At 40.2% G+C, this 15,753-nt stretch overlaps 1 protein-coding gene across 1 annotated transcript; it reads right to left on the bottom strand.

Annotated features, from left to right (window-relative positions):
* Window positions 1-1,700: 1,700 nt before the first annotated feature.
* On the bottom strand, window positions 1,701-15,502 carry LOC113034861 (bifunctional 3'-phosphoadenosine 5'-phosphosulfate synthase 2-like). Its single transcript, XM_026189978.2, has 12 exons — window positions 15,286-15,502; window positions 13,349-13,463; window positions 13,037-13,272; window positions 12,756-12,894; window positions 12,466-12,584; window positions 10,863-10,976; window positions 9,727-9,838; window positions 7,291-7,496; window positions 7,037-7,172; window positions 4,504-4,772; window positions 4,191-4,420; window positions 1,701-2,516 (listed from the first exon to the last, which is right to left on the bottom strand). Exons 1-12 carry the CDS (start codon window positions 15,307-15,309, stop codon window positions 2,375-2,377), a joined length of 1,842 nt encoding a protein of 613 aa, XP_026045763.2. The 5' UTR covers window positions 15,310-15,502; the 3' UTR covers window positions 1,701-2,374.
* Window positions 15,503-15,753: the final 251 nt, after the last annotated feature.

Below are 15,753 nucleotides of genomic sequence, written 5' to 3'. Positions count from 1 at the left end.
GATGGGAAGGAAGGAAGAAGAGAAGCAAAGAGTGATTCACAGGCAGAGCCGAGTTTATGTCACAGTTTTTCGTTGCCTTATGGTTCCAAGCGCTGTCACCAATCTTTGCATTTTGTTATTATCTCATGACACTTGTTTAATCAGCTACCATCTCTCCTGTGGACTTTTTAATGTCTACAGTCTCAGATCAACACAGCCCTGCCCTTCCCATATTAGATTCTTGATGAATGTGTGTTGTTGTTATTCAGCATGGTTCAATGTGCCCCTTTTTAACTTTGAGCACCCGCCCCTTTAAACCTCTCTGCACGTCCCTGTTCTCAATAATGGCTTTGAACAAACAAACAAAATCAAGTTGTCATCTGGGACATTCCGCGCTTGTGTGTGTGTGTGTGTGTGTGTGTGTGTGTGTGTGTGAAAATACAGTCAGACGACTAATGAACAACAAAAACAGCAGCTCAATATGCGATGTATTTCATTCATACCAACAGAAGGCACCTTACCTCACTGTGTTTTAAATTTCATGAAAGCTAGAGACAGTTAAATGGATTCTTTGGTCACAGAATGCAACACCCATAAAATGATCACTTAATGTAAGACTGTGTGTCAACATCAGTCAGCATCTGGAAACAAGGAGGCTGGGCTTAGTCCATGTAACCTGACAGCTGTGCAGCTGATAGTCATTTTAAATTAGCAGCCTTGCAATGCGGAACATCTGAGTGGGAATGTGACTTCTGCTCTTAGAGTAGTGCATCCGATTTGGAGTGTTACTGCAGCCTGTATTTAGGAATATGCAGGTCTGTAGGACACCGGAGATTTACATGTGGTAATTTCTCAGTGACATGACATGCTAGAGTAGTTGGGAGATTTTATAAAGTAGTGAGGGTACAGTTCAGCAGATTTAAATGGGTTTACCTGGAACATCGCAGATTAAATGATCTGATCCCATGTAAGGCTAATTAGGAATCTCCTTCTTATAGCGAAGACTAGTTCTCCCCACTGAAGAGCACTTATCTTGTAGCGCTGTAAGCCCTCACAGCTTAATGAGAAGCGAAATGAATCAGTCCTCCAACTTCGCTCAACCATCTCTTAAGTGTAATTTGAAAGCATCTCATGTTCTCCTTAATCTGTTATAGAAGATCTAGTTAGCAGAGTCAATCCAGAGCCAAAACCTGAGCTCTCTTAATGCACAAAGTGACAGTGTGACTGTTGTTAGTCCGGTTTATTCCTATAAAAAGAACAGCTGGAAGTTTTAGGATAACATGCAGGGATAATTGACTGTCTTTGTGTCCATCTCAGTAAGTAAATACAATATGCTGTCACTGAGTTTAGCTGTTAAGTCGGAAACCAAAACTCGATTGTGCCCTTTTACACACATTTACGTTTTTTTCTCGCCTCTCCACATTTCTGCCAGCAGATGGCGGCATTGCACTTTTGGCTTCGCAGCTCCGGCCGCACCTGGTACCGGACTTTTTTATACCCCCTCACCCCACCCCCAATCCGTTAAATGGAGTTATCCGGCAGACCTTTAACCTTATACAGCACTGATAAACATGCACTCTGTACAGACAGAAGAGGTAAGTATTGTTGCACAACCAGGGCCACACAGTCACAGTCGGGCCAGAGGTACTGCAGAAAACATTTAAATCATCTTGTTCAAAGTACATATCATCTCTGTGCAATGTAGTCGTTAAATAGTCATATAACAAATAAGTGTTTTTATTATTTCATTTTACATTTATTTTCCTACGAGCAAAGATCCTATAATATGAATGCATATGCACAATTTATGAAGTCACAGAAATCTTAAAGACAAAAAACAACAACAACAACAACAACAAAAAAAATCAGTTTTATAGGACTGAAATTGACCACAAAGACACATTTTATATATATAAATTCCTGTAGTACTTCATAATAATATAAAAAGATTAACATGAGGGATTAACACAATGACATCTATAACATGTAGGCACTGTGTGCAATGATAAGACTACGGCTTTCATTCAGGTGATACAAATACAGTGATACAGTTGTCATGTTAAAAAGGTAATAAAAACTTCAATATGCATGTTTTTTGTCGTGCGCCCTTCAGTGTCTCATGTATGCATATATATAAAGATTTCCTTGTCTTGGAATGTGCTCCTATGTGTACAGTCATACAAAAAATTCTAGTTAGATTTAATTTATTAAAACACATAGCTTAAGGTAATATGCATATAATCACAAAATCTCCCCATTGTTTTACAGGAATGAGATTCATATTTTGATTTGGTGAAGATAAAACTCCCACCGCTGCAGTTTGCACCAATAAAAATCCATCCCACCTTAAATAATCCTAAAGAATAAACTGGATAGTTGCTCATGAGCTTGTTGATTAGTTTTTCTTCTGAAGAGAGGTGTAGTACTCGACCAACACCCTCCAGGCTTTGGGGGCCATAAAACCATCTGGAGGGTACTCTCCGCTCCGAGCCAAGCTCCTCATCATGGTGCCAGAAATGAACTGAAACTCGTCGTGTCTGAGAAATTGTAGAAGAATGGGGGAAAGGGAGTATACAGTGGCAAGGACAGGTTATTAGAAATCAAAATTTGTAAATTCTATAATAGCGCCGTGATTAGATCTCGACTCAAATACCAACTACGACACAAACACATATAAATGCAAAAGCCTAATAATTTACAGTCTAATTTTTGTGAAATTTTTAGTTTGGCAATGAAGTTTTTGCCCTAAAAGTGTGTCGAAGGCAATGCAATGTTTTACTGTTCAGTAAAGAACACCCAAATAAGTACTAATGAGCTACTACCCTTTGTCCTTAAAAATGTGCATTCCTTCAACAGCTGGTGAGCGGAGAGCTGCACCAAAAACTGTAGCTCAGGAGTTAGAGCAGGTCATCACTAATCGGAATCAGTCCGATCCCTGACTACAGTCTACATGCCAAGTATCCTTAGGTGAGATACTGACCCTCACGTTGCTCTCAGATGCATTGATTGGAGTGTGAATGTTACATAGAAAACACTTAAGCATGGAAAAACATTCTTGTATGAATAACGAGCGCTCTCACTGCTCAGGTAGAGTAGAGAAGTGCTATATAAGAACCAGTTCACTGAATGAAGAAAGTGTTTCATGTTTGTGCCGCACTTTTTTACAGTTTTATTTTATGTTTCCATGTGTGGAGCCAAACTCTGGAATAGAAAGAGACAGTCTCAACAAGCACATGGATGACAAAGGACTTTATCAAATACCACATGGTAAATTATATATATATGTATATATATATATATATATATATATATATATATATATATATATATATATATATATATATGTGTGTGTGTATATGTCTCTGAGTATATATATAAATAATATATTCTAAATAGAATTGTTTATTAAACCTGAATGCGCTTAAGGTCAGTGATTGTGTGTGAGTGATTCTATAAATAGAGTTATCATATAATTAGTTTTTATTTTAATTTTATTTTGACTTTTTGCTTTTAATTCAGTTTAGTTTAAGTTCCAGAGTGAGTTTTTAATATTAAGTATTTAATATTTACTTAATAATGTTTAGTTTTAGTTTAAGTTTATTGGTTTCAGTCTTAGTTGTTATTAATTATTGCTGTATGGACGACATGTGTCAGAGGTGAGATTTAGAAAAAATTAGAACAGGTATTACAATGAAAACACAACTATTAGAAAGTGGTTGTCTACAAGATGTCCCTTGTATTTTTTTTTCCAAGTCTAGTTTCTATTTTAGTTAATTAAAATGGTTTTTAACCATCTAGTTTTAGTTTTTACTTTAGTTTTAGTTAACTATAATAGCCTTGTTATAGCTCTAGGTGAATGTATGCGTATATTTATAATTGTCTGTCATTTCATATACGGGCCATTAGCTTGTGAAAGGAAGCTGAATATTGCAATCATCCATTAGATATGAAGGAGGGGTAGAATGATATTTTTCAGCAAATTTTTGAGATGCTTATATACAATCAAGCATCAGGTTTTGTATTTTGTTTTAGTAGTGTTTGCTAACTTCAGATTACTTCAGGTGGTTAGTAGGGGAGTCACTGACCGGTCTTTAGGCTGGTGTGAATGGGGCTTTAGCAGTTAATTTTGCATTTCTAGAAGTATGCGACCCCTTGAGGTTCAATATTGACTGCAACTTACAAGAAAAACCTGCAGATCTTTCATCACTCACCGGTCTTTGTCATAGAAGTCCATAGCCTTCTTAGTTTTGTTGTAGGCAGCTACCCTGAAGGGAATGATCTCTACAGAGGTGAGACCTGGGGCCATGGACAGCACTTTTCCACCATGGGTGGGCTCATACAAGTCCTTTTTAGTCTCTGGGTGAGGCATACCTGCAGGATCCCGGCCGACAATGTAAAAGTTTGCTCCGGCGATCATTCTGGCTCTGCAGTGCCACTGAACCTGAAAGACATTGAAGCTGATATCACATGCACCCGTATTTTTTAAAACCTTTGAGTGAGCCATAAGCCACCACTGCTGCTCACCTCTGTAGGTCCAGCATACATCATAGGGGAAGGGAAGATGGCAACAATGGTGCTAGCTGGGTCCAACACGCCCTCCTCCAGGACAGCATCATGTTGCCTCATCCTCCACTGCAGAGGCACATCGTCGTCTTTGGTCCAACCACCGAGCGGGTGAAGTAAGAGGACTGGATTTTTGTATCCTCGCTCCAGCAATCGCCGCTTGGTGTCCTGCATGAGCAGGGCGTGACCATTGTGGATCGGGTTACGCAGCTGGAATGCAAACACCGCATCTAAAGACAGAGGAGCATATAATAAAATTAACATACAATAGACACACGTGCTTCATGATCATGCCTTCCAAAATATTTGTCACAGCCAACATGCGAACCATGCCTTTAACAGAACTCAAATACACCCTGATCATAGTGTTTAAATTCACTTTTATCAGAACAAAAGCAACAAAAATGTTGGTGGTGTGTGACGACAGACAGATGCATAGAATTTTATATTTTTCTTACTGTCAACAAATCCCATTATACCTAAAAACCAACAATACTGTCCACTCACATTTTCTCCTCCTTCTATATCTATCTATACAAATATATAAAAAAAACGTAGTTTAACAGTGGGTTTAACATAAAATTTAGCTATACTTTCACACACTTACAAGATCTGCATTACTTGTTAGTTATGTTAATCTGATGTTTCATAACTAGTCCTATAGGGCTTTGCTATTGAAGAAGACTTAATCCTTCCCACTTTGACCACATATTCAGCATTTTTTTTAAACTTTTGCACTGGGTGACATTACAAGCATAAAAGAAATAGCATTGTGTTTATTTTAAGTCAGTCCCATGTACATTAATTACTCTTTAGCATACTAAACACAGCCCCCAAAATGCATAATTTCCCTCTGTTTGATGTTGATGTTTTCTATGACAACAGTCCAAAGCTATTTTAAGAAATCACATGTTTTATAATGTTCTTAGGTGGGAACAAACAGGTTTGGGCTTGGCATGCTATGGGAACTACTGAGACAGACTGTTGGTTTCTTTTTGCTTTGGGCTTGTTAACAATAAGAAAGTACAGGTTATTGTCCACCTAGTGCAGATAACACCATGCTCTCACACCGGTAACAAACCTCAGCATAGTAAAAACACAAAGTGCCAAAATAAACAGTGCATTGTGGATAAGATGAATAGGTAAAACAATATCTGCACAAAGCAGTCACATCAAAGTTAGCGGGTGAAAGTAAAAACAGATGATGTCATTTAATTGTTCATTGCATTCAGGAATACAGTTAGCTCCATTAGCTTTTGGACAAAGACACTTCTTAGTTTTGCCACCACACGGATTTCAGATCTAATAATCAAGATGTGATTGGCGTGCAGACTTTCAGCATTTTGATTCAAGGGGTTTAACAAAAGTTTTGCATTAACTGTTAAGGAATAACTACTATTTTTGCAACCTTGCCCAAATTTTCAGAGGCGCAAAAGTAATTGGGCAGTTAAACCATCAGTAAAAACTGGTGCAACCTGTAACCATACATGGTCATGCCATAATGACATGTGAATATCCTTCTGTCTTGTTTAACAGGTAATATAGTATGTTTCAGATCACTTCTGTCATTTGGGTACAAATTAATCTTGTTTTTAGTTTTCCACAACCATGTAGGCTCTTTGACATGTTGCTTTTAGGAAAATCTAATCTGTCCTTCCAGTTCCAAAGTGTAACCAGTGTTGTAAAAATTAAGGAAAACAACTTTTATTGGATATAATTTTGTATTCTGGAGTCATCAACTACAGTTATCTTCTCTGCGGTTGCTCTGCAGTCGCTCAGACCTTTTGGTGTTTCTGAGCAGATTGTTGATCCTAAAGTGTTTGCTATCTCTCAGATAGGTTTATTTTGGGTTTCAGTCTAATAATGGGCTTTTTCACTTGCACCAACATCTCTTTGGACCCCATACTGAAAATTCCACTGAACACTTGGAATACCTCCAGATGTTTTACTTGTTTAATGTGCCAGGGAATAATGAGAGTACAGGCCTGCCCATGAAACTCCTGATTAGCCTTGGAAAATGTGGGAGTGCATATACAAATATGCCTGTAATTGCTAAACAGTTAATAATTGAATACTTTTGTTACCTTGAACTAAAGTCTGCAGTTCAATCAAATTCTGATTGTGTGAAGTAAAATCCACTGAGGTGGTGTACAGAGGCAAATTTACAAAAACTGCCATTGTCCAAATACTTACAGACCTAACTATACTATATGTGCCCATTGATCACAGGACGTGTCACAAAAATCACCATGCAGCTTTAAAGTTACCATTTAATTTTTTCCATCTGGTCCTTAGTCAAGTTTTCTGAAAGACAAAGGGTGTATTGCTAAATACACTGCTTTAATTTTTTTCATGTTTTCACCGGTTACCATAACTGCTTTATTATAGAGAAATATATATGTCATACTGGAAGTTACTGACAACAAACCAAACAAAAAGGCCACTTCTGTATCTCCTGATCGTCACTGTAGTGTTGTACTTTAGATTTTCTCACCTGCTTTCATATCTTTGAACTTCTGCCTGAGCTCCTTTGGAGTAAAGCGGTACTGGTCAAGTCCATCGTTCCATCTGATTCGCTCCAGCACCTCCAGATCCCCACCTACCAGCCAGTCACCTCCTTCCATAACCATCTGCCAAGGATAAAAGCAGAGAACAGTTTTTCATCATTAAAATGTGTGATGCTGGCATGAGAACACCTTCCAGTCTCCAAATTTTTAACTGCGCACAGGTTAATAGCTGCATTATAACCTTAATGTACGGGTGTTGTGGACAAGTAGTGCCCCACTGGCGGGCACTGCGTTCCTCCTTGCGGTGCGCGTAGAACTCGGGGTTCCTGAGAACAGCCACACGTGAACCTTGGTACTCCAGAGCTACCGCTGCACAGCCCTCCAGCTTCTCTTTGGTCTCAGAGCTAACAGGCAGGACAATGGGAATAGACATGTTGATGGCCCCACCTGAGAGAGAAGATGAAGTGATCTTAAACATACAAAGCCAAGCAATTATAATTCTACGAGTGTTTTCCTTTTGAAATACATGAAAATATGAAAACATATATGAAAACAGGTGCAGCATGTTAGGATGCCTGGGTCGTTGACCCAGAGGTTTGAGTTTATTATATTATTTATCTTTTCTAGTCTTTGGTTTCTTTGTTAGAGTTCTTTCTTATGGTTTATGTCTCTGTGTAATCCTTAGTTGCTGTCTCCCCTGTTTGCTATATCCCCGTGTCCAGTCGGTGTCTGCCCTGGTCCCACGTCTCTGTTCCCCCTGTTGTAGTGCCTGCCTGTGAGTCTGTGTCTGTAAGTTCAGTCTGTGTTATGTTTCCTGTTTTATTTTGAAGGTCCTTGTCTTATGTTAATGTATCTGGTTTTGCTTCCCCAGTTTCGTTAGGCTCGATTTGCCACAGCTGTGTTTCTCTCCTGTTGCCCATTCCCTGATTGCTCCCTCTGTGTTTCTCTGTGTCCGTGTCGCGATCTACCCTTATTGAGCTGTGTGTTCTGTCTGTGTAAGTGTATTTTCTAGTCCTAGTTTTGTTGCCCTTTTGAGTTCACGTCTGTCTCTGGAGTCTGCACTTTGGGTCCTTGTCCTGCCTGCACACAGCCATTCCATAACACAGCACACTAATGACAAACACTTCAAAGAGAAGGAGTGTGATCTCAGAAAGGAGCTGTAATGTCTAATTAAATATAATTACTATTATTGGGCAATGAAGAAATAATCAAAGAATTAATTGGTCTGTCATTAAATAATAATATATTTTACAGTTACTTCTGTGCTTTAAGGACATGCACATTATCTGCTTTAGAGCAATTTTGTATGTCAAGTGGAATAGCATGTGCTCATTTTAAAAATTAGAGGTTCATTCATGCTTTCCCTTCATTCTTGCCTCATTTTAAATTGAACCAGACAATAATTTGTCTGTGTTATTTACACACAGAAAGAGAAGAGAGGAATAGAGATATTGCTTAATTTCGGACTTACATTATGTGTAAAGTTTGTTGCCACAAGTGTAGGCGACTTGTAACAACAAAGATTATCAACATCAACTCTAGTTAAGTGTGGCCACACTTTTGACTCACTTTTCTCTCCTGTTGTTGTGTGTGCGAGCTCCCTTACACCCCTTGCACATATACTCACAGAGTGAGAGAGAGATCTCACTGCCGAATTGTGAATGGAGAAAATGAAAGCGAGTCAAATATTTTAATATTACTGTGAGTTAGAAGGGAAACAGCTGAGATCAAATGCTATGTTATGTATATGTGACGATTGAGTCAGCAGAGCTTCTGTAACTTTTACACGCCATTCACATCAGCCAACCTCGCCAACCCTGCTCCGTAACTTTAACTGTCTTGAGCTGCTGTTGTCCCTAAGCGCTTTCACTTTGGAATGGAATATCTAGGAGGGAACAAATTTCATGAAGCGACTTGCCGCAACAATCGGATCTTATTACAGCGTGACGTTTGAATGCAGTCAGCTCTCTGGAACAACCCATTCTTTCACAAATGTTTATTAGACATTTGATTTTATACACCTCTTGGCAATGACAGTGAAAATACCTGAATTTCAAGATTAAGAGGCATGGCCCAATAATTCTGTTCACATTCATTGATTGCAGTAGATTGCAGCTTGTGCTTTGCATCCACTGTTAGGCTTGTATGAGGCTGAAAGTGATGTGTAAATGTTGCTAGATGTCGCTGTGAACCGTTTGCTTGAACTTGGAGATGGTGTGGACTCCGATCTGGCCCAATGTATGGCTGGACATAAATTTTGGACTTTCAACTGTATTTACACAAGTTTTACAGCTTTTCCTATCAATAAAGACCTCCCCGAACGCAATTCATAATTCAATAACAGATTTCTGTAAGTTTGCACGTTTACTTCTTACCATTTAAGCCAAAAGAATCATGCTAAGAGATTTCTTTCATTTACTTTTTACTGCTGACATTGCACTTCTTTTTCTTATGTTAGAATATCTCATTGATTAAATGTGTAGTTACATTTCTTTGCACTGGCAGAAAGGGGAGATTCACTGGTCTGGCCCACATAAGATCAAAGTGTATGTAAAATTAGTCTGACATCCCCACACTAACTGAATTAATCACAATTCAGCTGCCTAATGTCACTTTTAGGAGCAGGGAGGGGGTGTCTAGATGTTGTAGATGTTGAAAGTTTAAGGACTTTTCTTACCATCTAGGAGATTGCCAAAGTGCATAGTCTGGAGGAACTCTCTCTCTCTCATGAATCCCTTTAGTGGACTGGCCCAGCCCTCGGCCAAAACCTGCACCCACTGCAGATCCAGCTGTAGATGAATAAAACAGCATCGTCAGCAGGATGAAAAGAAAATAACACAAAATACTTGTAAACTGCGATTCCAGTTCAGGAAAGCCATATATTTCATTTGCTGTATTGCAAATTAAACACATTTCAGTGGTATTCACAAGTTAATCTGTAGGCCTGCTCTAAATAAGTGAATAATTTAACAGTGGAAGGATTGACCCCAGTGGAATACGATAAAATAGAGACAGACAATATGAGCTGCAGATTTACAAAAACCATTTCAACTATAGACACAAAGAGTAAAATAACAACTTGGCTACGCAGAGAATAAATTCACTTTAAAATACTTTCCCTTTTTAAAATGAGCATTACTGATTTATTTACCTTTATTTTCACAACGTTTGAAACAATGTTTGCCAAGAAGCTGCATATCTGTTAGCATCTGCAGAACACTGACTGACAGTTACGTGAGCATTTCCCTATTGATTAACCAGGGAAAAGGAAATATTTTCTTAGTACACAGTGTCAGCGGTTGGGTGGAGGCGAGGAAGAAGGAACCCAAACGCAGGACTCGCAGGTAGGTGACGATTTATTATAAGGAGTGGATGAACAGAACAAAGGGAGAAAATGGCTGGCTGGACGACTGACTGAAGCACTGACTGACTAACGGAACATACAGACGGAGAGACAACATCACAATAACATCAATGACACGACATTGGACTGGTTGAACTGAGGGACATAAATACACAGGCTGAGTGATGAGAGATTAGAACCTGGTGAGTACACAGCTGAACATAATGAACTAATGATAAACGGGAAGAGGACGGAACATAATGCACATGGACCAAGGCTAACACAATAAAACAGGAAGTGGAACAGGCAGAAGATAAACAGTGAACGTGAACTGAAAATACTGGGTCACCGACCCAGGAACCCTGACACACAGTGTCCACACTGCAAGGAACGTACCCATAACTAACTGTCTGGAGTGTTTTGTACTGACTCTGAGTTCTCATTTGCTATGTGACAGTATGTGTACTTACTTTTGTAATGCTGATGGTGGGCAGCGTGTTTGCTTCAGCCAGAACATGGTTCACCCCGTCCTCTGGGATAAACAGTTCAGTCACCTCCTCCAGGATCTCATTTGGTACAATTTTCTACATACGAGAAGAAAGTGAATGTTCACAGTTTAATAACGCTGCTCATGTAGGGACTCAATGACTTTTTTTTTAAGAGTTTAAACAGCACGGTTAGTGCATCGGAAGGCTGTAAAATAACATTTCTTTTTAGATTAAACTATACTGCTGGGTGTATGCTGCATATTTTTTGTTCCTTTTGGTGCAAAATGGTGCTTTTTTGCATGATTTGCATTTGCCAAAGAAGTTCGCCTTTGGGCACTAGCTGAGTGGTGCACACAGTGCGTCTAATTACAGGTTTACATTCTGAATCAGACACGGCACACTAAATAAATAGCAAATTCATAAGTATAGTATTGGCTAAATAATTTATTTTCTGCACCGTTTGAGTTTACGGAAGCTCCTTTCAATAAAATCAAACATCTGTGAATGCCTTGCCTGATTTTGTTTGATGTAATTCTACACAGCAGGATTAATGTGTGCACACTGCTTCTGCGTATTCATGTTGACACAGCGGGGATATTTAAAAACAAAAAAATCAGTCACCTGTTACCTCAACGACCGGGGCTGTAAAAACACACGTTTACACATTTACTCTATCAGCAACCTTTCCTTTAGTAAAGATAAGACGCTTGGCAACAGAACCAATGGCCTTTTAAATACCCAACAGAATCTTGACTGTGTGTGTGTGTGTGTGTGTGTGTGTGTGTGTGTGTGTGTGTGTGTGTGTGTGTGTGTGTGTGTGTGTGTGTAAAGGTCGGTTAGTGTCTTTTCTACATAGAGCTACACTCTTTACCTGTTTTTCCAGTTTTGCCTTTGTAATATAGATCTACATTTGTACATACATGAAGTGCAAACATATTGCTCATTCACATGCCTTTGAGTAAACTAAACTCTTTTGTGCATTACTCCGAGATTAGCGTGCGTCTCATTTTCACAATCATGAAAATTAAAATGATGTCCTTTGTGTTTCTCTATGTTATTTGCAGCAAAAAGGCCAGGGGTTTTTTTTGGAATGGGGGGGGGGGGGTTAAAAAAAAAGGGAGTCCATATCCTGTACTTAATTTTTTCGTTTTTAATACTGTACTTGCTGAATCACTATTGTTTGCTGCTGTAATATAAAACCACTGAAGTACCAGGTAGTTCATTGCCTCTGGCTAGTTGTTACCAACCACTTCCTTCTCATGTGAAAGATTTCATTGATGGGCAGAGAACACTGAAAGATTGATGTTAATTATCACGACTTATAGTTTGTTTTAAGGGGGTGTGGCCTCCCTTAATAGGCCTCCCTTAGTATATTGAACTTATTTTAGTACAACAGCTTCATGTTTAAATTAAAAAATAACTGATCAAGTATTCAAACTTTTACATAATTTACATAGTGTCCTCTTCATCATCCTGCTGAGAAATTGCCAAGTGTAAATTAACACTGTGGGTAGAGTCTGTGTACACTGTGCTGTGTGGTTTATTCTGCTTTAAAAGGTCTGGAGCAAGTCTTCTGGAACCCTACCTGTTCCTTAAGCAGATCCAACACTTGATGGAGACATTCATTTACAGAGAGTTCTCCGGTTTTCAGAACAAGCTCTGGACGCTCTGGACGTTCGTACTCTGAATCAATCCCAGTAAAACCTGGCAATAAACCAGAGATATCAGTCAGACCCTATCAGCATTAATACTACCTAATCACTTGACTGAGACAGAATTACAACATGTGGTAAACTAGCCTGTAGATATTCATAGGCTCTGGGATGACTTTCATATCTCATAGATGTTTCTTGCTGTGAGTACCATCACACTGACCTTTGATCTCTCCAGCGCGAGCCTTTTTGTAAAGTCCTTTCACATCCCTGCTCTCACACACTTCAAGAGGCGCGTGGACAAACACTTCAAAAAATGGCAGCCCGGAACTTGCGTGGACGCTCCTTGCCTCGTCGCGATCCTGTGGGAGAAACGGCACGGATACATGATTTCAATGCATTTTTGATTCGAGGTCGACTTAAAATCTAGCGTCAACCTTTGTTAGGCAATGATTTCAGTCTTAAATAAACACATGCAGCATGTAACTCTTAAGCTTTCCTCACCTTGGCGAAAGGAGAGATGAAACTGGTGACACAAACGAGGCCGGCATCGGCAAACAGTTTGGCCACCTCTGCAACACGCCGGATGTTCTCCTCGCGGTCTTCAGCAGAAAAGCCGAGATTCTTGTTCAGGCCGTGGCGAATGTTGTCTCCATCCAGTGAGTAGCAGGGGATACCATGGGAGACGAGATAATCCTCCAGGGCAAAACTGATAGTAGTCTTTCCAGCACCAGACAAACCTAGAGGTAAAAGCATGGTGGTAAATAAGCAAATTGATCCCAGTCTAAATATGGTGGAAAAACTATAAAGATTTACCAGTGAGCCAGATGGTGCAGCCCCTAAAGCCCCCCTTGGTGCCCACGACCTGCCCTCTCTTGCTCCGGCTGACGTGGTGGGCCTGGTACACCACATTGGTCGCCTTGTTGAGATTCTAAAAGAGAAGCAGCAGGGGCTCCAAATATATTATAAATATATAGGCTAATATATTACAAGATATAGACCTAATGTATAGGCTCAGAAGCAGACAAAAGGGTATTCAGTTTGAGCGTATTCAGTTCACACACCAAATGACATATTTACCTGGATAGACATCACAGACAAGTCTCACCTGCTGTTCACGATGTCATAGAACAAATAGCATTTGCTTTTCACTGGATCCTTTTAAATTTACTTCCAAGTCATGTAAAGTAACACGTCATATATAATTTTTCAGACTAGACGAATCTGGTTCTACAAGGATAAAGTAACTATGTGGATGTGAATGAATGGAGCTGTAAAGACTTATAAATGGGAGGGTAGGGAAGCTCATGAGGGATGCAGGGAGGGAGGGAGAGGGAGGAATAATTGACAATGTGTCCAGTGTGCTGCCTGTAGCCAAGCGATGATGTGGCAGTGCTCGTGCCCACACGTTCACCCTCTGCACCCAGTCGCCCTTCTTCCTTACACCCTTACGCCTATAATGCCTACCCAATATGAAAGTAGTTTAACAGCTCGAAGGACCGCACAGGATTCCAGCTGCCATTGGATGAACTTCTGTGAAAAGAGCCCTTTTTTCCTGGTGCTAACACAGCCTCGGTTGTAAAAAAAAAAAAAAAATCCTGCACTCTGACACAGCACAAATCAAGGTGTGTTTCAATCAAAGGACATGGAAGGCATACCGCATGTGAAAAATATACAGACCCACACGCTGTGGGAGAGGCCTAGACAAACAGGGCTATTCTCTTAAACATAGGAGCCACCTTCCACTGCAGCCTTGCGCTACCAAAACACCACCTCATCATGAATACAATGATGGCACTGGCTGGAAAAACAAAGTCCCATCATTCACTATTAAAAGTTGTAATACCTCTTGTAATAATACCATCCTACCTTGATAGTTTTTACCCTCTTTTCATTTCAATCCCCTTTTCATTTTCTCTTGTTGTTGCATTCCTTTTAAAGAATGCCCCTTGTGTAACTCTTCTCCCCTCGCTCCAGTTCAACTCCCATCCTCTTTCTCAGGAAATCACAGGGGATAAATGCTGATAACTATGTCAGCGAATTCCTCAAAGAAAATGACACATGAGTATTTCTTACTTACTTAATTGCTCCTGAGTTGCTCAGCATGGCAATTCTGAAAGCTTAGCCAATTGAATTAGCTACTAAATGTCAAAAGGAGCGACTATTTCGCAACTTCCTTTGAAAAGTGACTTTTTATCAAGAAAGCTGATGATTAATCTTCGTGGTTGCATCAGTGTTACAGTGTCAGTAATGATGCACCCCTTCAGTGGTGTATCTCTCATATGTGGCTCCACATACGTCTGCGGCATTCCCGTGCAGCATCACTCTGGCACTTTAACAGGGGCCTCTTTCTCCCCTCTCTCAAAAGACACTCTATGTTATGAATGAACTACACTGACATGGATACGTTACTACAACAACTGTCCCATTCAGAGTCGAGGCAAGTCTACAAACAGCCACACCTGGCAGGACAGTAAAAAAAAAAGCCTGCTTTTCAGAAAATTGCATTTAAATAAATAATCACTCCTAATGAAAAAAAGAAGGGTTTTTTTCTGCACGACCAGCAGACCTTCGTAGTAAGATCGCCGTTTTTAAGGAGGGCTTAAAGCAGGTAGTCTATTAACGTGACACTAAGTTCGCACACATGTCGGGCTGCTGGCTGACACAGTACATTTCGCTTTTTGTGGGGCTAATCTGATGACAGTTTAAATTTCTGGTGTCTGATTCGACCCGTTATCTCCACATCTACTCACTGTGCGAAGCCTCACTCCGGACATTTCGCTCTAGTGTTATGCCGCCAAAGGACTCCTGGACGCCGGACTCGGACCGCTGCACACACGCAGGCCTGGATGTTCGTCGGATGCTGGATCGACTTATAAAGCAAGAAACTTTGGGCTGTAGTAATCGAAAGAGGCAACGGAGGGGGGTGTTTAAAAGGGACTTTCAAGACACGTAGCACTCCACTGGCCCTGCCTCTCCTCCTGGCCCTCCTCCTTCAACGTTAGAAAAAAAAAGCGGATACCGGCAAACTTCAAGAAAAACGGCACTAGCAACCTAAACCGAGGTAAAACCGGGTAAAGCTGGATATATCGACCCAATGCCACAAACTGGCAAGCGTTGGAGTAAAAATCACTCTTACTGAGGCGTCGAGGAAGTCGCTGGTGTCTTCCCATTTCCCCCCACACGTCCAGACGCCACTGGCTCACACCACACCTCACCCC

Source organism: Astatotilapia calliptera, chromosome 13 (genome assembly GCF_964374335.1).
Source record: "Astatotilapia calliptera chromosome 13, fAstCal68.1, whole genome shotgun sequence".
Lineage (NCBI taxonomy): Eukaryota > Metazoa > Chordata > Actinopteri > Cichliformes > Cichlidae > Astatotilapia > Astatotilapia calliptera.
The sequence above is the reverse complement of the archived record's forward strand: the minus strand, read 5'-3'. Positions and strand labels throughout refer to the sequence as shown.

Bases quoted from the DNA above. Each gene is read 5' to 3' on its own strand.
- LOC113034861 (XM_026189978.2), bottom strand. From the start codon at position 15,309: ATGTCCGGAGTGAGGCTTCGCACA. The intron at 10,977-12,465 runs GTAGGGTTCCAG...TCTCGTATGTAG, and splicing joins TGGATCTGCTTAAGGAACAG to AAAATTGTACCAAATGAGAT. The intron at 7,173-7,290 runs GTTATAATGCAG...TATCCTTGGCAG, and splicing joins CACAACACCCGTACATTAAG to ATGGTTATGGAAGGAGGTGA.